Source organism: Cynocephalus volans, chromosome 11 (genome assembly GCF_027409185.1).
Source record: "Cynocephalus volans isolate mCynVol1 chromosome 11, mCynVol1.pri, whole genome shotgun sequence".
NCBI classification, from domain to species: Eukaryota; Metazoa; Chordata; class Mammalia; order Dermoptera; family Cynocephalidae; genus Cynocephalus; species Cynocephalus volans.
Genome location: NC_084470.1, coordinates 123,183,084 through 123,206,659, shown reverse-complemented (window position 1 = coordinate 123,206,659; position 23,576 = coordinate 123,183,084). Strand labels below are relative to the sequence as shown.

The window sequence follows — 23,576 nt, the reverse complement described above, 5'->3', positions numbered from 1 at the left end:
TCAAGTAGATGTAGAACTGGGGAAGTGCTTTGTACGGGTAGCGGATTAAGGCAGACTTCTGATATTCTCCCTAGCTTGATTTGCAGTTCCTGGTCTGGGTACCCCATGTAGCATGGGAAATGGTCACTGGCACTCAGTATAAATTTGTAAGGGGATTGACTTCCCCCACTTTAAAACACTGTCTCTGGCTGGCCAGTGAGCTCAGGTTGGTTAGAGTGTGGTGTCATAACACCAACGTCAAGAGTTGGGATCCCTATACCAGTCAGCCAAAAACAAAAACAGGCCACTGTCTCCATCTGTAATTAACTGTTGCCTTCCCTATGCTCTTGTGGCTAATGCGGTATTTTTGCTGGCTTGCTCTGTGAAGAAAACGGTTTCCACTGTCAAGAGTGTCTAACTGGATGGGCCCCTGGTGGCCCCAGTGGCCTGCCATCCCTGCCGGTGAGGCCATGGGCTGGTGCATGCCAGCGCTGTCCACTCAGTGGGGGAAGGGACCATCTCACGGAGCCAGTGCAGCTGGCAGGGTCCAGGCCTGTGGGCACCGCTGGGGACAAAGCAGCTCTGAACTGCCTCTCAATGGGCGCCTGTGTTCTGGAAACGGGGGCGGGGTAACTCTCAGCCTCTCTCCCCTCTCTTCGCTCCTGCAGGATGTCCCGGGCTGGACACTGGTGCGGAGGAGGTTCTGCACAAGGGCCCTACCCCTCCAGGGTTGGTCCGTGTGTGTGGGCATTCGGAAGTGCCACCAGGATCGGGGATCCTGGGGTCCGGGATACTGATTGGGCCTAGGCAGGGGCGGGCCCAGGGCACAGCCAGGCCTCCCTGGCCGCAGTGCCCAGCTGCCTGCTGTGTCCATGGGGGCTCGGACGGGAGGAGCCTCCGTGGAGCCAGGGAGAGGGGGAGCAGGGCAATGCCCCGCTGGGTGAGGGGCGCCCAGATCCAGAGCCGGCGCTGCGTGGGCGTCGCGGGTGGGCGGGCTCCCGGGCGGTGCGCGGAGCGGCGCGGGCAGGGGGACCGCGGGCCGGGCGCTTAGCCCCGCCCCCAGAGGAGGCGGGAGAGGAGCGGGAGCCCGAGCGCCGGCTGGGCCCGGCCGCAGCTCCCGCCGCCGGCTTCGTGCTGCGGTGCCTTCTCCGGGCGGCCGGGCCCGCCCAACCCCCGCCATGCGGCCCGCGGGGCTCCGCAGGACAGCGCCGCTCGCCGCGGTCGCCCTCTTGGTGCTGGGGGCGCCCCTGGGTAAGGAGGGGACGGGGAGCGAGGCGGCAGGGGTGGGCTGCGGTGGGGCTCCCCGGTGCCCCTCGGCCCGCGCGCCCTGGATGCCGCGGGGTCCTCAGGAAGCTGGGCCGTGGGAAGCTGAGCCCGGGGCGCGGGTCAGCTCAGGGCACAGGCTTGTGGGGCGCAGGGGCTGAGACCCTCGGCGTGGAGAAAAGGGGTAACGCTCGGCCTCCTGGAGCCAGTGGGCCGCGGACCCCCGGGAGAGTGGGGCTGGGGGCGGCTGGACGTGAACCGGCCTGGTGGTCCCTGGCCGCCCCCACCCCTGCCCGCAGCGCTGGCCGGCGAGGACTGCCTGTGGTACCTGGACCGGAATGGCTCCTGGCATCCGGGCTTTGACTGTGAGTTCTTCACCTTCTGCTGCGGGACCTGCTACCACCGGTACTGCTGCAGGGACCTGACCTTGCTCATCACCGAGAGGCAGCAGAAGCACTGCCTGGCCTTCAGGTGGGCTCCTGCCTCCTCCACTGTCCACCTCCACATTCTTAGCTGAATGGAGTCACCAGGACTCCAGCTTGGTGACAGAGCTCGGTGGTTAGTGCTGGCACTTGGGAGTTCCAGGAAAGGCATGTTAGTTACCATCACAGGCTTGGGCTGGGATGGGTGTTACCAGGTTCTTTCTGGAGCCCTCTCCTCGGTCCTGTCAGGTCCTATGGAGGGAGAGTACAGGGTCAACACCCAGACTGCAGTGTGGCTTTGTGGAAGACGCTCTGGCACAAAGGCTGGACATTTGGGTTTGATTCCCAGGTCCACTTCTTACTAGCCGTATGATCTTGGGGAAGACAATTCCCCTCTATTGGTCCTTGTTTCCTTTTCATAAAATGAGGCAGTTGCCAAAATTAGTGGTTTTCAAAACTTGTTTTTGGAGGAAACTATTAGTATGTAAAACAGATATAAGGATACTGTCCAACTGGAGTTTGAAGAAAAAAAAACAGCTCTAGATAATTTCTAAGGTTCCTTTCAGTGATAACACGTTCCAAGTCTAATGGATTAAGTTGTAGATGTCAAAGCAGTGTTTGTGGGGTGGGGACACACTACAAATCCCGGCATGCCTCACACCAGCCAGCCGGGCAGCACAGCCTTCTGGGAAGTAGAGGTCCCCCTAAGATCTCCTCTACAGGGACTGGGCAGAGCCCCACAAGGAACCCCAAATCTCAGCATGCTGTGGCCCCCTGCTGGCCAGAAGTTGGAGCCAGCATACTAAGGACCCCCTCCCATGAGTGTTGGAAGGTGAGAGGGCCTGTTCTTTGTCTCAAGTCCCAAGACCATAGCAGGCATCGCCTCCGCTGTGATCCTCTTCGTTGCTGTGGTTGCTACCACCATCTGCTGCTTCCTCTGCTCCTGTTGCTACCTGTACCGCCGTCGCCAGCAGCTCCAGAGCCCATTCGAAGGTACACACAGCACTGGGCAGATGGGCCTGAGATGGGCTGGGCTGAGCCCCATGGTGGGCATTCAAAAATTGGTGAATTCTGTAGTAGTGTATGCTTCTGCATACACACAGCTGATAGCATGTAAACCAGAAAAATGCTTGTGAGCCCATGAGTGTTAGAATGTGCCCAGGGGTCTATGGGAGCGGAGCATCGGACTGTGTGTACACGTACGTGCACGCACATGCATATTCAGATGTGCACAGGAGTCCAGTCTGTCAACAATGGTGAGTAGAGTGGGTATATGCATGCAAATGACTCTTAGTAAGTACACGGGGTGGGGTCTGTAGCGATGAACATTAATTTGGTGTGCTCCGGTGTACAGTGGAATGTGTGCCTGAATGCTGGCATGTGTTTTTTTTCTCATGAAGTCTCTGAAACCTGCTGAGAGGAACAAACTTGCTAAACATGGGCTGACCAGCTGGGGCCCTGCTCAACTCTGCCAAGCAGGGTCTGGAAGGCAAGGGCTGCAGGTGGCCAGCCTGGAGCTTGCCAGAGGGCCGGGCCCGGGGTGCTTACTTTGGTTTCCTTGGGCAGGAGGAGGAGGCTTGCCCTGGGAGGTGGAACTCTGAATGCTGATCCTTGTCCCCACCTAGGCCAAGAGATTCCGATGACAGGCATCCCGGTGCAGCCAGTATATCCATACCCCCAGGACCCCAAAGCTGGCCCTGCACCCCCACAGCCTGGCTTCATGTACCCACCTAGTGGTCCTGCTCCCCAGTATCCACTCTACCCAGCTGGGCCCCCGATCTACAACCCCGCAGGTAAGTAAGCAATCTGAGCCCTTGCTCCTGCCCACCCTCCACCCCTCGCTCTGGGACCTCTCCTGAGCCTCTCTCACTCCCAGATTCCTTCTCCCAGACTGTCTTCCCCTCTAGCTAGGAACCTCCAGACCAGCTCTTCCCCATGGGTCACGCATATCCTGGAGGTGGGGTTACTTCATGTCCCCCTGTGCCACTGACCCTCATCCTGTCTCTTTGGTTTCCAGCTCCTCCCCCATATATGCCACCACAGTCCTCTCACCCAGGAGCCTGAGGAACCAGCATATCTCTGCTGCCCCTTCAGTGATGCCAACCTTGGGAGATGGCCCCATTTTGTACCTGCATCTGACCTTGGGGGTGGGCAGGGGTCTTCTAGTCACCAGGTCCCAGACTAAGCCAAGCCCTGGGCCCTGCTGAGGGCAGAGCCCCAGGGATGTGGAACAGGAGCTGAGCTGGAACTAGACCTATGAATGAGGGGTGGGTGGGGAGGGTTTGACACTGGTAGGTTACTTTTACTGGGGGCAAGGGAGGGAAATAACAGCCTGGGTCACAGCCCCTACTTTCAAATAGTCCCTTTACTCCCAGAATCCCAGCCGGGTAGGCTGGGGGCCCTCCTATTTACCCACTCTGGCTAGGGTGGGGAGAGGGAGGGGACTCCATGAACAGCGGGCAGTAGCCCTCCTCTCTGGCTGCCCTACTGGCCAGGGCTCCAGCCTGCTGGATTAAAGCTGTAAAGATGTAACTCCCATTTGGTGGCATCATTGGGCCCGTCCACACCTTCCAGCAGCACCACCTTCGGTTGGGCCCGGCCTGCTGCCCACTCCATAGCCCCAAAGCAGGGCAGGGCCAGCACCAGCGCTGGAGCACAGCATCACCCTCACCCCATCCACAGCAGAACCTGCCCAGGCTGAGCAGTCCTTGGGTTTGTTCCCAAAGTCAGTGAGGGAGATTTTGCCACAGCTGCAAGGGTGCTCATTTGCACTACAGAGATTCCCCGCTAGGGGTCAGGACCCGCTGACATCTGAGGTGCTGCCAACTGCACAAAGGCAGCACCTCCATTCAGATACACTTACATTCGAACTTGGGCCCTGCCTCTCTCTGACCTTGGGCAGGACTCTGAAGGTCTCCTAGCCCCAGCGTCCTCATCTATAGAAAGAGGATAATACCTCATGGCTGGCCTGAGGGTGAAATATGTCAATGGAGCTGTCAGTCTTGTCCTTCCTTCCTGACCAGAGGTCCTAGCAGAGGAGCCAATTGGCCACCTACCAGGCTGTCCGTCAGCTGCTTGGATAATCAGTGGACCCTAAGACATCAGGTCCCCTGGACCATCGTCAGTGTGCCTCCCTCTCCCCCACCAAGCCAGGCAGTGAGGGATGTGACTTTATCTCCCTCTTCTCCCCAGAATACTGCCCAGAAGAGGCAATGTGGGAGGGGCAGTGGGTGCCCTCACACCTGAAGCTGTCTGGCCATTCTCCCTTGCCTTGCTCTCTGAGGTCATAGTCCTGTGCTCTCAGGACTTGTCTGGTGACAGATCCAGGGAAGGAAGTTTTACAGTTTTTTATTCAAGTGAGAAAAGTGCCAGCTCAGCTTGGCAAAGCCCCCACAACCGTCTCCTTTTCCCAAGCTCCTTCTGCCAGTATCCCTAAGCTCAGCCCCTTCTTTCCATCCGCAGGTCCTCCAGCCCCATGCAGCCTCAGGCTAGCTCCCCTGCCCTGCCCCCTCAGGTGTCTTCTTCCTCAGGCTTCTGGGCTCCTGCTGCCCAGCTGGGTTCTGGATATGGTCATTGTGCTGACTGTGCCCTCAGGGCCCTCTGCCACCCACATAATCTGGGGGATTATCTCCTGTGACACAGTTTGGAAGGCAGGAACTCCCGGGCTAGCACTTTGGGGCCAGGATCAGAAACTGCTTTGGGCAGAGCTCTGGCCCCAGATTCACAGCTTGCCCCTTCCCAGTGAAATCTTCAGGGGCCCACAAGTCTACGCCTGGACTTGACCCAGACAGAGAAGGCCAGCTAATGCTGGTGGGGACAGAGCTGGGGCCATCCCGCAAATCCTCTTTGATGGTGGGCAGAAGAGATGTGAGCTGGGGCCATGGATGGTTCTGGCTTCGCAGTTTAGGAGAGAGGGTTACTAAGTCATCTGAGGTTTAGAGCCCAGTGTCCTCTCTCTTGCAGCTGGGAGGTGGAGGAGACTTGCACATAACATTTCTGAGTTTCCCTGAGAAATGACATGTAAATGTGTGCAAGGCCATGCCGGTCAGAATTAATTATCCTGAATCAACAACCTGGGTCCAATGAAAAATTGCTTTGTAATCTGGGGTAGGAGGCAGGTTAACTCCAGTGATATCTGCAGATGGAAGACTGTGGAGTAACCCCCATTTCTAGTCAATTAAATCTGCAAAGCTCTGAAAATAAGAGAATTTTAAGAAAAAGAGGGAGACACTGACAGAGTAGGGCTTTCACATACTCTGAGCAGAGAAGAGGACCCTCTCACATACCCTGGAGTTCTTTCAATGGGGGCAATACCCCTACATCTCTCCCACAGCTCTCTATCTCTCTCCTCTGACCCCTCTTGTGTGGCTCGTAATCAGGGGAACAAAGAGAGCCCAGCAGGGCCAGGGGAGCACGGAGCTGTAGCTGCCCTTCCTGATCACCTCGTTCCTCAACTAGCACCCCTGAAAACCAATCAGGCACCCTACAAGGGCAGGCAGGGGTGAGAGTAGGTGGGGGCCCTCGAGGACTGGGGCCCCTAAAGGTATAAATGGGGTCTTGCTGGATTGGAAGGGAACGTTGAGCACCCTCAGGAGGAGGTGGGTCTGGGAGGCATAGAAGGAGAAGATGAACGTTTTTACATGAAAACAAGTGGGCCTGCTCAGGTACTGTGGGGAGGCAGAGCTCAAAGATGGATGGAAGGGGTTCAGGTGCAGGGAGAGAGCTAGGGCAGGGATACAGGGACCACTGGAAAGGTTGGCAAGAAAGAGGAGGTGCCTGGGCTGGGAGGAAAGGAGCCAGGAGAGGGATAGAAGGGAGGCACCTAGGAAAGCAGACCCTGCGGCCAAGGAGGGAAGGAGGGAGCGTGGGATAAAGGAAGGGGGACTAGAGGGCTGGGGGAGGGTTGGGAAGGGATGCATAGGCAAGGTGGGCCAATGGGTGGCACTTGGGGGCCTAGCTTCCAGGCCAGTGGCCTGCACCCAGCACCACAGCCGGCACAGGCCCTAGTTGGGGCTCAGGCCTTCCAGGGTGACCTCAGCAGTCAGGGGGATGAGTAGGGTGGTTCCTGCAGGGAAACAGAGGTTGGAGGTGGGAGCAGTGCATGGCACTCCAGATGGTGACACTCACTTTCAGCCCAGAAGCATCTCATGGGTGACCGCGTCCAGATCTTATGTTTCCTAAAGATGAGCACGTGAGTGGTTGAGATCCCAACTCACAGTTGGGAGCCCCTCACTCACTGGACTGTCCAGCTCCTGTGACCACGACTCAGGCAAGTGCCTCAGTAGCCCCCAGCACCTACCATCCCATCCTGCTCACTGCTAGCAACAGGGCCTTGGTCCTAGCCCAGGCATTTCTCCAGCTGGGGAAGGTGAAGGGAAGGGCGCTTTTCCTGTGGGGATGTGGCCAGGAGGCAAGAAGCAACAGCCAGGAGATCAGGAGGCAAAGTCACCCTCTGTTGGGGGGCAGATGACACAGAATGTGACCCCCAAGGAAGCAATGGGGCAAAGCCAGGATGGGGCAGTGCAGAGGGTATTTCATTGGGGGCTGCAGGCAGAGGCTGAGAGGTCAGACCATAGCTTGGCCCAGGTAGTACGATGAACCTGTTGGTGGGAGACCTAGGTTTGATTTCGGATTCACTAACTTGGACAAGTCATTTGCTTTCTTTGAACTTCATATTTTTCCCTGTAAAATACAGCAGCTGAATGAGGACAGATCCTTTCCGGCTCTTTACTCCTGGGTTTTAGGAAAGGAAGCCAGACAGACGAGAGACTGCCTGGGCAGGTGGGGCAGGTGGGTAGTGGTGAGTACATGCATGGCCGGGCAGAAACATGGCCCCTGAGATTGTGGGCCCCTTTTCCACAGCTCAGCCGGTCTCTGAAGGCAGGTGTCACTTCTGTGCCAAGCACTCTCCTCTGGCCCTCTAAAGCCACAGGGAGGCGCCCCGCCCCCCCAGTTCTGTAGGGCGGGACCAGTGCCCCGTCCCATCTGTCCATCTCCTCCCTTCCTCCTCCCCCGCCAAAGTTCCCACCTCCACCCCTGTCACCCCTGCTGCTTTCTCCCAGTCCCCAGGTCCCCAGTGCAGCTCAGGCGCGCCCCCTGGAGCAGCGGGAGAACCTGGAATGCAGCCTGCCCCCAGGTGGCGCTGTGGCCCTGCATCAGGTTTGAATGCACCAGTGGAACGGTGACATCATCCTGGGCCAGGGCAGAGGAAGGAGACAACAGCACTGCTCCTGGTTGCTCAGGGACAGTACGGAGTGGTGTTTTCCTCTGGCTAAGTCGTGTTCGAAGTTTTGGTAGAAAGGGCTTCCTAAGAAGACAGGTTCTGTTGGAGCCTTAAGATTTAGAGATAAGGGGCCGGCCTGTGGCTCACTCGGGAGAGTGTGGTGCTGATAACACCAAGGCCACGGGTTCGGATCCCATATAGGGATGGCCGGTTGCTCACTGGGTGAGCATGGTGCTGACAACACCAAGTCAAGGGTTAAGATCCCCTTACCGGTCATCTTTAAAAAAAAAGGAAAAAAAGAAAAGATTTAGAGGTAGGTTGTTTTGGTTCTTCTAGGCTTCTAGTGCCTTCTTCAGGCACCATCACCAGTCTCATTTCAGTAAGGGGAGGAGGGAGGACTGTTACCAGGAGCAGCTCTAGGGGCTAAAAACCTGTTTATTAGCTGTGTGATCACGGATGTGTTAGTTTACCTCTCTGGGCCAAACTTTATCTGCACAATGGAGAGAATGTGGGTATCTGATAACCCACAGAGTTGAAGGATCAGCTGAAGCAACCTAGTGCCCAGCACCCAGGAGGCACAGCTCCAGCTAACACACTTTGAGGCCCAGGAGCCACCAAGTGTCTGTCTACCCTCTCCTGGGACCAGCCATCGCTTAGGTTACTGGGGTGACAGGCAAGAGGTGGAAGGGCACGGGAGTGGAGTGTACCCTGGGATCCAAGTTTTGTCCCCAGGAGTAGCCGGCCCTCTGGTTTTGGCCAGACCTAGCACAGCAATCCTGCTTCCTAGCGGGGCACCCCACCCCCACCCAAAAGATGGTGAAACTGCTGTGCCCCTGCTGTTGAGGCAAAACTTGGAGACCAAAAGACCAACACGTGATTCAGACCCAAGGTGGCAGTCCCACAGTGCGAAAGGGTGCCTGCACCTTCAAGCAAATAAGTCAGAAAGATGCCTGTGATGTATACGTCTCACAGTGGGTATGGCAGCAGTGTCAGGTCGGGAGGGCAGCCTGCAGCTGGGGTAGGAGGGGGAGGGCTGGCGATGATAAGGCACCTCTGGGCCCCCCGATGTGGGTACTGCTCCCCGAACAGTCCCTCCACTTCTCTGCCTGCTGCCATCCTGGGCCTGTGACTGCTGCAAGGTGCTGGCCCCAAGCCCATAGTTAGGACGAGTCATGGAATGAACATCCCCTGACCATGCCTAATATAGCCATCCAGGGCCCTATGCTCCTCTGCCCAGCACCCCTGAGAATCAGCTCTGACTACTGAGTCCAGGCAGCAAGCTTGGCTTAGGAACAGACCCGGCAGAGGCCTGGCCTCCTCGGCCCGGACAACCCTGGAAGTGGGAGTCCTCTGTTCAGAGTTCAGGTTTTCTCCCATGCTTTACTTTCTGCGAATATGAACTTACTTCATTATCAACTCCAATGCGGTGGCAGGGAACCTGAGCTTCTAAAGTCCTCCAGGGAGCCCAGGGTGAGCATCAGACCCTCAGTATAGTACAGAGGTGGGGCAAAGCCATCCACAGCTAAAGGTTTGTATATATTATCAAAATCTTATGGAAAAAACAGATACACAGCTATTTATACAACAGCAGGTGGGTGTGAGGAAAATGTCTGCTTTGGCATCAAACCTTTAGGTCCAGCTGCTGTCTATCTCTCTTCTTCCATCTGGAGCTTACTCCCCACCAGGCACTGTCCATCCAGGCCTGCTGCCCCAGGAGGAGTATCCCCAGCCCTTCCCGCTGTCCCCTTGGGCTCCATGCCCTCTCAATCTCTCTGCCACTGCCCCACACAGAGTGCCACCGGCCCGGCGGCCTTGCCCCAAGGGCTCCTCAGAGGCCTGAATCCTGGCCCTGCATGGCAGTGGGGCTGGGGTGAATATGCAGTCCCTGTGGGACATCTTCCTGGACCCTAGGCCTTTTGCAGCTTGCCAGCTACGTGGGCTTTAGGCAGTGCCATCTTCTCGGTGATGTGCTAAAAAGACTCTTCTTGTCCTGAAACCTCTGCTCCAGATTTAAAAAAAAATTTTGGAGAGCCTCAGAGACAAGAAAAGAAAAGTGAGAAGAGATAAGACATCCTTCCTTGAGTGTGGCTCAGGCCTCAAGCTCTCCATTGGCAGCATAGAGACATCCACAGCAGGTCAGCCAGGTTGGGGGGTGGGGTCTGTGCAGCCCTGGGAGGTGAGGCCTGGGCAGTCATGGCATTGGCAGACCGTGCCTGGCAGCCTGGTCCTACTGAAGCAGTTTGGGAACTTCCACCTGTAGGGGCAAAGCAGAGAAAGTTTACAGATGGGAGCTCGGCATGGGGGCTTCTGGAATTCACCTCACCTACCTCCTTTCTGGAAGGACTGTACATTGGACACCTCAATATATGTCTGTGGAATGAATAAATGAGGTATTGGGCTGGCCAGTTAGCTCAGCTGGTTACAGCACGGTGCTGAGAACAGAAAGGCCCAGGGTTTGGTCCCTGTACTGGCCAGCTGCCAAATAAATGAATTAATTAAATAAATGAGATGTTGACACAGAGAGAGTATTTTCCCTTTTCTGTAAAAACTGGATGTCATCAGATGACCACTGGAGCTACAATTGAGGTTGTCCTTTATCTCATGGTGTCTAGTTCCAAATGATGTTGTGGGGATGGGGTATCCAGTCAGACAGGCAAATGACCATGGACTCTGTCCCCAGGCAGGACTTCTAGGAGGCAGGCCTTTGAGAAGTCGGGTCTCCAGGAATGGCTCATGCGTCCATGGCACTGGTTAGTCAAAGGTAGACTCTCCTGAGGGGTGAATCTACCAAAGACCTTTAGGTTAGACTAACCTGTAAGACTTGGCTGGTCCTGAGTGGTAATTAAGTAAAACAAAGACCATTTTTGTTTGGGAAAATGGAGAGGACTTAAATCAAAGGCCTGAGGCAGAACTACTATGTAGAGGCTGTTCCTCCAATTCAAGGAGAAATGGGTTTAACTGTAGGATGGAGGAGTTAGAAGTGTCCTCCTTAAACGAAGGACAGAGTGTCACCTCTAAGGGAGAGGCAGGAAGATGAATGAGATGACCTGAAGGCCCCTCTGGCCCCTGGGAGTCTGTCTGCTGCCTGCAGCCTGGCGTGGGCCTCTCCGCACACATTGCCTTTACAGTCGTGCCTCTCCTCCAAGCCCCTGCCCAGCCCCAGCCTCGCTGACCCAGGCTCACAACTACTTAACTTCTTGAGCTGCTTGAGGTTGCTGGAGCGGATGGCAGCCAGTAGCTGGTCACGGGAGTTCTTCTCCTGGGCAGGGAGGACTTTGTCTCCCATCTTCCTCTGGGTAGCTGGCGAGAGTGAGTTCTTCAGGTTCTCCATGATAAGGGGTGGAGCCAAGGGAGGGGGAGGTGGGGGTGGGGCCGCTGGAGCACCCCCTTTCTTGGGTGAGTTCTTTGGAGAGGACTTTGGAGATGGTTGGGGTGAAGGCTTGGGGGACCCCTTGGCTAGGGTCCCGACCTTGGGTACCTCCAGCAGATCCTTCTTCTGTCCGCTGGCTTCCTGTGCCTGTCTTTGCTCCTGCAGCCGCTTTTGTCGTTGCTTGTCCATGTTGCGGCTGAGCAGGTTGGTGACGGTCATTCGGGGCCCGGCCAGCTCAAAATGGTAGCCCAACTTGAGCAGGGTAGTGTTCTCCTTGAGCAGCTTGGCGATCTCCATTTCCGTCTTCCCGCCGCAGATGTGTCGCTGGTTGTGGAAGCGGAGCTCGGTCAGCGTGTTGTTCTGGAGGAGGGCGCGGAAGATGGCCAGGATGCCTTTGCCTGTGATGTGGTTGGAGTCCAGGTTGAGGCTGGTGATGGTCTTGTTGGCCTTGAGCATGATGGCGATGGCAAAGGCCACGTGGTCATCAGCTCGCGTGTTGGCCAAGGCAAACACCTTGACCACAGTGTTGAACTCCAGAGCCTCCGTGAACCGCACCAAGATCTCGTTTGTGATGCAGTCTGAGTTGTTGACATTGACCTCGGTCATCTCGGGGTCGTTGTTCTTCACTCTCTCCAGAGGCTCATCAAATATGCTGGGAGCTGCCTCCTCCTCCGCCTGGGCAGGCCCCTCACAGGGCTTGCTCGGGCCACCTGCGGCCTGTTTCTCTGGGGTTTTGGTCTTGCTCTCTTCCTTGGCTTCCTTTTCATTCAGAGCCTCTTCCTTCTTGGGTTTTTCATCCTCCTTTTTTGTGTCTGTTTTCCCAGTTCCTCGTTTGAGCTTCTCCTCCTCCCTTTTCACATCTGTGTTCCCACCTGCTCTCTTTGTCTTCTCATCCTCTTTTCTGCTGTCCGCGTGCCTGCTCTCCCCTTTGACCTTCTCAGCGTCCTCCTTGGATACCTCCTTCACCTCCTCTCTCTTCTTGTCCTTGTCCCTGCTCAAGCCTGTGCTCCTGTCGCTCCCTTTCTTCTCCTCTTCCTTCCTAGCGGCCACTCCCCTCTCCTCTCCTCTCCCTTCCTTCCCTGCCTCCTTCTTATCCACTGCAGCCCGGACCCGGCCCTTGTCAATGCCTCTGATGACCTTCTCCTCCTTGGGCTTCTCACCGCTTTTGCCATCAGCATCATCTCTGTCTCTGGAGAAGCTTTTCTTTAAAGCACCTCTCTTTGGCTCCTTCCCCAGGTCTGAGTCCCGCCTGGGGCCCAGGGCTTTTTTGCTGGCATCTCTGCCCTTTTCCTCTCCATTCTTGGCATCTGTCTTGGTCTCCGCTTGCTTGCTCTCCTAAGAATTCAGAAAAGAAAAATAAACATGAAGAGCTGGCTACAGAGCAGAGGAATGAGAGTGGGGACAAATGGGGGAGTGCTTATGTAACTGCCCTCGGGCCTCTGAAGGACAGTTGGTGTTTGAGAGAGTCAGGTGAATGTCTCTGCTGAGGACAGCAGAAGAGGGACTTGGGTTCAAGTTGCAGAAATTGGCTGACATCAGGCTCCAGACCCCAGGGCGGTGAGACACAAAATAAGCACCTGCAGAGATTGCGGCAGTTCCTACGGCAGCATTCTCAAACTTAGAACTGCCTTTTCCTGCCATGGGTGATTTAGAAGGACCACTTCTAAGCAAAGTCTGCCAAGTAATATTGGAACCTGAGGTGAAAGGAAAAATCACAAACACTTATCCTGTCTTTATTTAAAAATTTGAATTTTTGTTCATCATGAATTTTTTGCATTAATTTGATTTTTCAAATATATACATTAAAATATGAGTTGTCTTGCTCACTGAGTATTTTAGCACCTGCTTGCATTCTGTGCTCAAGATGGGTTCCTCACACCCCTCACCCTGGTCCTCACCCTGCTTCCAAGGGGTAGGTCAGTGGTTCTCAGATACTGGAATTTTACAAGCCAATACATTTTCAAAGAAAAGCAAAAGCTGGAGGGATCAACATAGGGTTGCTAACATTTTATTTTACCAATTAAGGATATTTATAAATTGAGCCACTGCCCCAGGGCCCCATCAGAGTCCTGAGGTGTGGAGCTAGGGGAGGCCGAACCCACCCTCAACCAGGTAAAGAGCACGCCAAAAACACCATTTTCACATGGGTATCCCTCCATAGCCACCTCAATTGCCATGGCTGCCACAAAAGCAGCTAATTTCTATAGCAGATGGCACACCAGACTCTCAACTGCATTGACACAAGGAGAGGTACCAGCAGAGACCAAAAAAAAGAAGAGGTCCTCTCTCTCCACAAAGCACACTCCAAAGTAATAGAAGAAGCATCTGGTTTACGACAATAGGGAAGGACTTGATCACACCTGTCTCAGTACTGGACAGATCATCTAGGCAACAAACCAGCAGAGGAACAGTTAATCTATCAGATGGAGAGAACAAGTCTATGGTTATTAGAGTGGGGCAGGGGGAGGGGAGGGGGAAGGGAAGAGGAAGGAGGAGGGGGAAAGGAAAGGGGGAGGGGAGGAAGAAAGGGGAGGGGGAGAGGGAAGGGGAGAGATTGGATAAGGGGCATAAAGAATACGTATGATTTGTAATAATGAATATGCTAATAAAAATAAATAAACAAATAAATTGTACCTACCATCATCATCTCATTGAAATAAGGAGCTGATTATAAAGAAGTAATGCAAATGTAATAGAATGAAAGATATAACTTTACATCAAATGTGTGTGTCTTTTTTAAAAATCACGGTATTGTTACTTTTTAGTAAAAACTTTGCTAACGACAAGCACCTCTCTCTCTGTGAGGAGCTCTGGAATCCACTGGGTCAGTGACCTCGGAAGGGACTCTGCCAGATTTGGGATCTAGGACTCTGTGGCTGCATTCTGACCACACAGACACTGTGACGTTGTTCAGGGAGGCTGTGCGACCAAGCCAGCTGGGCTGCAACAGAGGCTTGTGTTTTACACGCAGCACAGGCCTGTGCCTCCATGGGACCCTATTTCTCCCTCCACGAAGTTACATCAAGTCTGAGTTCTATTTTGAGAGTACTTGCTTCCCATCCTCATCACAGGAGCATAGGAAGCAGCAGGATTGCCTAATTTAACTGTCCAACTGTGATGGAGACCCCAGAGCAACCTGGGCCTCAAGGGATGCTGTGATGTCCTTCCCTAAAGGCTTTTCACGAGGAAGACTACGGCCTGAATACTTGGAAGGGTTTTCTCTTTCAAGACAGCCCAGTGGGGTGTGGGAAGATGGGAGGGAAGAAAGGGAAAGCCGCACTCCTCTTTGGCTATGTAGTCCTGCCTCAGCCCCACCCTTCCCAGAGGGAATGGAGAGCAAGGCTGGTCCTATGGAAACAGTTTGTACCTGCACCACAAACACATGCCATTGGGGATCAGCCTCTGGGTTTATTTAGCAGCAAAAGTCCTTGGCTCCTAGGCTAGAATCACAATAGGCAGCCAAGGGGCACAGGACCTGGTGAGCCAGGGCCTTGGAATGTGCCCCTTCCTGCCTCCTGCCCCATAGACCCTGGGGTCCTGCTGCACTGGGGGCCTCACTGGGACTGTGATGATGGAGCAGGGAGAAGAGGGCCCCCCTCACACTCACTCTGGCTCCCAGGGAACTGGGTTTGACCCTTCAGATCACACTGGGAGCAGAAGTGGTGATTTAGCGTACCTTGATTTGAAAGGGAGAGGATGAGAGGGGCATGCAAATAGAATATAAATAAGGACACAGGGGTCAACCCTTTTAGGACACTCTTATAAGGTCTGCACAGTTTGGCCAGGGAATCCCCTCTCCCCATCCCCAATTCCACCAAGTTCAGAGTGGTTTCATCACAGATTCTGTCCACTTTGGGAGCTTGGAGGTGAGAGCTGGGTGGAACAGCCCCCAGAGCAAAGACTCCTGCCCTCCCCTCTCTTTCCCTTCCCAAAATGTGCACACTTCAGGATTTCTCAGAGCCCACTGTGCACTGCCCAGCTCCCCCTTGCAGAGTTCCCACGCCACTCACAGGCTCCACTTAGAGGGAAATTGGGGATCCAGAGAGATGAGAACCTAGCCAACTTCACCCAGCAAGTTCAGGAAAAACCAGATTTCAGACCTGACTGTCTCCGGTCTCAGCAGCCACCAAGTCAATGTAACCATATCTGACCTTCCCCATCAGGGGCCAAGGTGCCCAGCATCCCTCTGGTGCCTGAGTGCTCCCGCTGCGCACACCAGTGTCCTCCCCTTGCCCAGCCCCCTTCAGACGTGGCTCTGCCATTCAGAACCTTCTCCCCCTCCCCCACCCAGAACTCATTTTCCAACATTTTAACCCTCTCTCTGCCCTGACACCCCACATGTTGACCTGTCCCCTTTGTCCTCATCCAGGGCTACTCTCCACTCCCTTTGGGTACTCCCTGCACACCAGGGTCCTAGTTGGCTAGGACCTGCCAAGTGTCTGTTCTTGAGAAGGTGTGCCAACCCTTTAAAAAGAACCTAATGAAAAACAGGCTGGGGGTGGGGGAAAAGGGCTGATTAATCATCGGTTTCCTCCAAATAGCCAGGAATGAGTGGGGCTGGGGCTTGTTGCAGCTCATGCAGCCCTGCGAGCTCAGACATTGCCTTAAAAGGAGAAGGAGCCCAGAGTCCTCCCAGGGCTGGGATTTCTGTTGAGCCGAGCTCCTCGGCATACAGCAGAGCTGCTGCCTTTGTGCTTATCTGAAAGGGAGTCCAGGACAACTTTTTTGCTTCTAGAACTGTTCAGTGCATCCTGGTGACCTCCAGAGGTTATTTTTGTCTGTGTTCCTGTCTCTAGGCCTTATGTGGCCATTCATCCCTTACAGCAAGAGGAGGTTAGATGTATTTTCTTTTTTGGGTGGCTGGCCGATATGGGGATCTGAACCCCTGACCTTGGTGTTATAAGGCTGCACTCTAACCAACAGAGCTAGCCGACCAGCCCAGAGGAGGTTAGAATACAACAAAGAACTTCCATAGAGTAAATGTCCACAGGCCTCTGGATGAGAGATCTAAGTAGCAATAATCTTTTTTTCCTTGGGAAAAGCTTTAGGGTTAGAGAAATCCCACAGGGATGGCTTGGGAGTCCTACATGGAGGCCGGGGAATGGAAAGGATGACCTCTGAAAGCCTCTAGTGACCTGCGACACTCTGGGGGACCTAGTGATCAGGCTCAGGGGTAAGAAGAACCTCCTTGCCCCCATCTTCTCCAGGCCTCATGGCCACATGATGTTGCTCTGTGTCTGAGACATGAATTAGGATCCAATGCCCATGAGGGATTCAGATGTGCAGAACACAGCATGTCCTCCCTTGCCTTGGGCCTTCTGATACTACTTCCTCTAGAAGTCTTATCTGATTAAACAGAGAAGAGACCACTTCACCCCACTGCCAAAAGAGGAAAAGAAAGGAATTGTCTATCCAGAAGTCCTCTAAAAACGAGAACTTGTTGATGGCAAAGACCAAAGCTCTGTGTTCTGCTCTTAGCACCCAATGCACTGGATACTGACCCTGCTGAGGTCATCTCTTTCCTTCCTGTGACCCACCACCTGAGGAAGAGGCAACTCCCTCTCTGCAGAGTCATCCTGGCCCCAGGTGGCTGGAAGGGAGGGAGTCTGAAGATGGATCCTGGGACAACTGCTCAAACAGGAGGCTGGAAGGTGCAGGACTGCCTTTGCTTGCAGAGTTCACTTTCCAGCCACTTGTCCAGGAGGGCAGAGCTGAGGAGGGCAGGAGTGACTGGCAGTGACTACACTCCTCAAATGTGTTACTACTGCCAGGAACTCAGGAGCATTCATTCCTTCCCCAAGGCAAGACTGAGGTGACGCCGATTCGATGGTTCAATGCCACTCTTGCTGTGTTCCCCCAGGGCTGGCCGGCGAGGCCCCTGAAGACTTTCTTTCTGGAGGCATTCACAATGCCCCAAGCTTGAGCTCCAGGCTGGGGGCAGGGACTCTTGGGTCCCCACCTCTGCCTTTGGAAGACTCTTCCCAGACTTTAGCTGAAGTCCCCAAGAGCACTGACAGCCTCCGTGTGTGTGGATCTGAGTTCATTAGAAGATATCATTTTTACCTTGGCCCTGGGCTGTGGCCTGCTGCTTGTTTTTCCTGGATCAAGGTTCTATTTACCAGGAAACCACCAGGGAAATATGTGACATCTCCCAGTCCCGCTCCCAGTGCACGAGCCCTTACCACCTGGCAGATGGCTGGGGCCCTGGCCCCATTTCTTCTAGCCACCTGGTGACCTCCTGATATTAGGCACCACAGCTGCCAGTGTCATCTGTCTATCCAAGGGAGGGCAGGGAGAAGCTGGCCATGGGCTGGAGGGCTTGCCAAAGGCCTCCTGGGAGAGCAGCTCCCTTACAGGCTGGTGCGAAGGGCAAGGCAGGCGCAGGGCCCAGGCTAATGGAGACTAAGGGAGTTTACCCCTCCTGTCTCCTGCCTCATTCCACATGAAGTGCCAACTCTTTTACTGTTTTCCACAAGAAGAAAGATTCTAGATTCTGATGGCAAGAAGTTTCAGGAGAGTCCATTACCCTTTGGGGAAAGTAGCATACCTGGGGTCAGCCGTCCTGGGGAGGGACCACAATGCCTGCTTCCCTTGGCGGTCTGTGGGGCAGGAGTCCTCTACCGAGGCTTGGGCCAGCTCATCAGACTGAGCTTCTTTGAACAATTGATACTGCCCCTAGAAAGCTACAGTTTCCCTTCAGTGCTGTCAGGAAAACTGGGGATTGTTCTGGAAAAGTTCTGCCCACAATAGCACAAGAGCCCAGTGGCTCTGTAGGCAGTTGGCCTGTATGCAAATCCCAGCTCTGCCCCCAACGAGCTGTGTGACCTTGGGTGAGTTACTCAGCCCTTTTGAACTTGTCTCCCATGCACAATGGGACTGACCACCCTGAGGCTCCTCACTGAGTTGTAAGTTGTACAGCCAGGACTCAAACCCAGGTCCCGATGCCAAGAAGGGCTTGAATAGGAGATAAGCTATGACAATTCTGGGTCATTTATGAAAAGTGATAAAGCCACAATGGCAGGCAGTAAGACCCCATCCCTCCTTCTATTTGAGGCCTCTTGCCCCTTTTCTTAGCATCTTAGCATTGTTTAGCAGGGTGAAATTAAGCACCTGCCTGGTGATCAATGGAACTGCATTTTATATTTTTCCATTGAAAATGAAATGACCACATCCCAAACCCTGGAAACCTACCTGGAAGGTTAGAAGCTGGGAAGGAACTAGGCTATTTTGGGGAATCTCCCCTGATGCCACCTCAATCCTACAGTGACAGAGTCAGGGGTGGAGTGGGATAGGGACAGGTGTCATCCCCACCAACAATGGCAACTAGCACTTGTAGGGACCCAGGAGTGCTGGGCCCTCTAGAGCCAGTTCACCAAGAATCCTTCTGTGGGCCTTGCTTATATACCCATTCATGGCTCCATTCATCAGGAGGTTTCCATCAACCTTGTATTATGGACACAGCACTACATGAGACAGAGTCTTGCCCTCACAGTTTAGGGGCATGGCAGACAAGGGGACAAGTTGACATCAAAGCATATGTGTAGAGGGTGCTGAGGGAGGGGACCCCCATGGAGCAGACATTCTCATGCTGAAGGTACCGCTTCAGCCAACAACACCCTTCAAGCTGACCACAGAATCACTGCAGCCTCCCTAGAAAGGCCAGCCAGCTCCTTTCTCAGCCATTCCCAGACCGGAGTTCCTCAACTCCTGTTCTGGCAGTGGCTCAGGGACAAGGTCTCAGCATCTCCCAGCGACCTTCTTTTCTGGTTATCCCAGCCCCGACCTTTCACAGATCACCCCACTCCTACTTCCCCTATTTTTAAACCCCCCACTCTGGGGAAATACAGGCTGTCCCCACTGGCCCTCACAGGGCGAGTTCTGGGGGAATCCTTCCACTCACCCCTCCTAGCTGTAAGGAGCCTATGGGGAAACTGAGACCCCAGAGAAAGGGCTGGAGAAGGGAGAAGTAAATGGGAAATGAAGATGGAGTGAGATTATAACCTCACCCCCTTGGGTCAACATTCTTGAAACATACTTTTTGGGATGTTCAAAGACTTGTACACAAAGACACACATACACTCAGCTCCTGCCCATAACAGGAATACAGTTAATCCCTAAGACACAGGGGCTCAAAATAGAATTCATAATTTGGGATTGGGGGCTTCATCATATGATGTGAGGGCTGCAGAACTGCCTTCTCACTATGCTTTCTGAGACTACTGATGACTGCATACCTGCAGCTCCCAGCCCCTGACCAAGACCAGCAAGGGTATTTGCACACTTGTTGGTAATGACAGCAAACTGTACCATTCCCCAATTAATCCACATGGACCCTGTCAGAAATAGAGAGGTGTCAGGCTCATAGAGACCCACATGTGGCCCCAGCACGGCCCCTCAACACCCAAAGTCTCAGCCAAGGTCTCAGCTATCCCCTGCTCTCAACCTGAAACCCTGCTGGTAAACAGTATAAGAGCTAATCCACACCCAATAAACATGACAAGCAATGTTGGAGGCTTGTGCCCCTCACTCCCCAAAAGAATGCAGGCCATTTGGGCACAGACTGCCACATGCTCAGGGCTTCAAAAGGTCATCTAGGGCACCCCCCAGGGAAATGTGTGTACCTGGTAAGCTCTGAGCTAAGAAGCCAAGGCCCATGTAGTCACAGAGCTAAGAAAAGCTGCACCCAGGCATCCAGATGCCCCCTCCTGCGCCATCCCCACCCTGCTTGACCTCTCTCTCACTTCTCAGAGCCCTGCAGCAGCTGGCCCGCTTGTGAGTCTATGAGCCAAATCCCACGGGCTCCAGCCCCTGGCAGAATGTCCACAGGTCAGGCCTCAGGTCTGGGAGTGGCAGACTCAGGACATCTCTTCCACCTAGTGAAGAAACTAGAAATACTCTATAATTGGAGGAGCTCATTTCACAGCTTTGAGCCCATCTTTCTAAAGAGTCTCCACCCCTGGCTGCCACTTCCCCTGAGAAGTCAAGTTCTATGACCTGTGTTCAATTCCTTTTCCAAATCTTCAGTCCAGAGAGCCTCCCAACAGCTTCCTAATACCTCACCTCTCCAGCATAGCGATTGCTAACACAATGAGTGCTACCGACGTGGTGCACCATATGCTTTCTGACACATGTAGTCCTCACGGTGACTCAGCCAGATAGTGAATATCATTATCCCCATGTTACAGAAGAAGAAACTGAAGCCCAAGATCACACGGCTATGACGGGATGAAGCAAGGATTCGAGTTCAGTTTCTCAGGCTCTAGAGTCTGAACTTTCAACTTCTATATCATACTGTCTCGGTGAGTGGTGAGTATGCTAAGCCAGTCTCACCTGAATGCCTAGTCCAGAGATAGTCCTTCACCCCCATCCACCCAACACTGAGAGAAGAATGTTAACAACAACATCCACAGCCACCATTTAGTGTTTACAAGGTGCAAGACATTGCTAAGTGCTTTGACTCGTCGCAACTGCCATCTGAAGCAGGCAGAGCTTGGTGGAGCTCCAATCTCAGCAGCAGGAAGCCCGAGGGAGGAGCCCTTGAAGGGGTGGCTGGTGGGAGCCAAGGCCCTTCACAGTCGGTGACCTTCACTTGTGTCCTGAGGTCATCCATTCCCACTGTTTCCTGTAAGCTTTTTTCATCATGGTCTTAACAACCATCACATTACCACAGTACCTAAGAAATAAACTGCTGAAAAGTCACCACTTTTGGACAGTGTGCTCAGGGGAAGTTACGGCTTCTGGGAGTCAGTGTTAACATTTTCCCTATTTTGCAGATGGTGTCATTATTAAACAAATTACATCAGTAGTAAGTGGGAGGACTGGAGTTCAAGCTCAGATCTCCTGGGTTCTAACACAGACGATTTTAACTACTATGTTATGCTCCCCACTGTCACAATGATACACTAAGGAATAAATGCCACACTCCTGCCAGGTGCTCCCTGCAAAGCACACACACAAACCCCAACAGTACCATTTAGGCACCCGATCATTCTGTCATACACACGTGCTTACTGAGTGACAAATCTGTGCCGGGCACTGGGCTCAGCTCCAGGGATGCTGAGATGGATGGGGCAAGAATCTTTGCAGAGAGCTGGTGAACTGAATGTCACCCCCAAGGGCTCTGGGAGGGGCACCCAGCATTCCCTTGGATTTCATGTTTAGGATGGGAGGAGGGGCCGTCTGGGAGGAAAGGCCCCCATGACTTTTGCTAAGGCAGGGTTAGGATGAAGGCAGCCTCAAGAGAATAAAAACCAAGGTCAGAAGCCCAGTGTGCTTCTAGACTTCACCCTATCGGGAATCAGGGTCTAAGTCCAGGGACCTCCATTGTATGACACCTCAGTTTGTCACTTCCTTGTGTTAGTTTTCCCAGGGCTTGGCAATGAGACTCTTAAATTATAAGAGTCTGTGTGCTTAACTTTGAGGCCAAAATGAAATAAGTGAAGATGGGGAAACTACACCACCCACTCTGGTCAGGCTTGGAAGAGGAAACCCAAAGGGCATGTGGATGGTGCCAACTACAGGGAGCTTGGGGCACAGAGCTGGGCCTGAGGAGGAGGTAGGACAGTAGAGAGTTCCACCTGGGTTTTCTGACAGAGGTAAACACTAAGCATGACAAAGACCTTCTGGGTGGTAATACACGAGGATACTTCAAAAAGTTCATGGAAAGACTCGTATTATCTTTTAATTCCTCGTACATGGAGCACAGAGCCGAGCTGGGAAGCCCCACCTGGAAGGGATGGGGGAAGGTTCCATATGGGCAGGGACATTTGAGTTGACTCCAGAAGGAGTAGGAGTTGGGTAAATGGATAAAGAGCAGCACAGGCATTTCTCCACCCCATTCTCACCTGGCTTCACTCTACCCATTAGCCAGCATCAACGCAGGCACTGGCATGGTTTTCCCCGTGCCCCTCCCTCACGGCTCCCTTCTCTCCCTCCTCGGTCTTGTCTCCTGTCTCTCTGCCTCTTTGTCCAACTTCTCCATAGAATCAGGGGTGCCAAGTCTGTTTTATTATTCGCTGGGTCCCCAGCACAGAGCATAATGCCTGGTATATAGTCCAGGCTTCATAGCTGTTGAGCGAATGAATGAGCGAGTGGATGATGTCCACCACATAAATCCAAATAGTAGTCTGGAATGATGAAGGCCAAGAAAGTCGGGAGAATAAGGAACTAAGCACAAGTAAATGAACGGCAAATTAAAACTACATCATTTGAGGTTGCTGTTAGAGGGGAAAGGGGTACTCTCCCACATAATTCACCATAATTCCATAATTCACCACTGTCACAGATAGATCCCCAGGCTGAAATGCCAATGGGCTCTGTTTCCAGGGTGGCCATAGATTTGAAAATTCTGGACCTCAGCTTTCTCAGTCTGGTTCAGATTTCTAAACCTGACCCCAGAGCCACATCTCTGACCCCTCACCCAAGTAGCACTCAGGCCAGCGGGCCTTGGTGAGCAGGGCTGGTGGGCAGAACCTGCTTGAAAGGGCACAAGTGTCAAGGCCCAGGGCAGGCCAAGCTACTGGTAAGACAAATGGGCATTTGGTAAGGGGCCAGGGCCACTGGGAGAATGGATGCATGTGACTCCATCCCACCTCTGGAAAGACCACCAGGGCTCTGCCATTCAGCAGGACTAGCCGCCAAGCATCACTAAGCTACTCACCACGTCTCCCAAGGAGGCCAAGCCTGAGACAGGTTCTCATTCAGGTCCCAGGGTCATATATGCCCTTGTCCAATTTGTGCCTTCTACTGGTGGCTCTTCAGATGCCCTGTCCCCTTCCCTCCTGGAGCTGGGTCCATACCAGGCTGGCCCGATACCAGGTTTGACTGCAGGGCACACACATGTCTACGTTAAACTTCCTGGAGTCCACACCGAGAAGGTCTCTTGGGACTGCAGCTGCCTGCTGAGGCCTCCAACCCTGAGGATGTCCAGAGCTGGGGAGAGGGAGGTGGGAGCTGAGAGGCAGCTACCACAGCCAGGCCAGCTCCCCAGAGCCTGCCACCACTGACGTTCCTTAAAGGAATGCAGTAAACAAGGAGAAGCCCGACCCCCTCAGGCCAGAGGCAGCAGGCTGGGGGGTGGGGTGGGGACTGACAGCCATTTTATTCTCCATCTTCATCACTTTATCCCAAAGGACTGAGCAGCTGGGAAGCCGGGAAGAGGTCAAGTTTGTTTTACCAAACCAGAGACTTGTTCACTCTAGGCTAAGAAGCTAACCCCCAGAACTGTCCTCTGTTACCTTCTTTCTTTAGCAGCTTTTCTCTGGACTACCACCTATAAAGTGATCTTTCAGGGCAAGGACAGAGTCTCCTTAATCCTCAG

The 23,576-nt window shown here is 53.7% G+C and overlaps 2 protein-coding genes across 2 annotated transcripts in view; one reads left to right on the top strand and one right to left on the bottom strand.

Moving 5' to 3' along the window:
* Window positions 1–1,013: 1,013 nt before the first annotated feature.
* Window positions 1,014–4,196, top strand: SHISA4 (shisa family member 4). The gene is made up of 5 exons (XM_063114341.1): window positions 1,014–1,230; window positions 1,542–1,713; window positions 2,524–2,657; window positions 3,290–3,457; window positions 3,682–4,196. Exons 1-5 carry the CDS (start codon window positions 1,158–1,160, stop codon window positions 3,726–3,728), a joined length of 594 nt encoding a protein of 197 aa, XP_062970411.1. The 5' UTR covers window positions 1,014–1,157; the 3' UTR covers window positions 3,729–4,196.
* A 6,665-nt stretch (window positions 4,197–10,861) lies between these two features.
* LMOD1 (leiomodin 1) overlaps window positions 10,862–23,576 on the bottom strand; it is a 39,017-nt gene continuing 26,302 nt past the window's right edge. Inside the window, exon 2 of the mRNA XM_063114340.1 lies at window positions 10,862–12,592. Within this exon, the coding sequence (XP_062970410.1) occupies window positions 10,877–12,592 (1,716 nt within the window). The 3' untranslated portion in view covers window positions 10,862–10,876. The remainder of the gene's footprint in view (window positions 12,593–23,576) is intronic.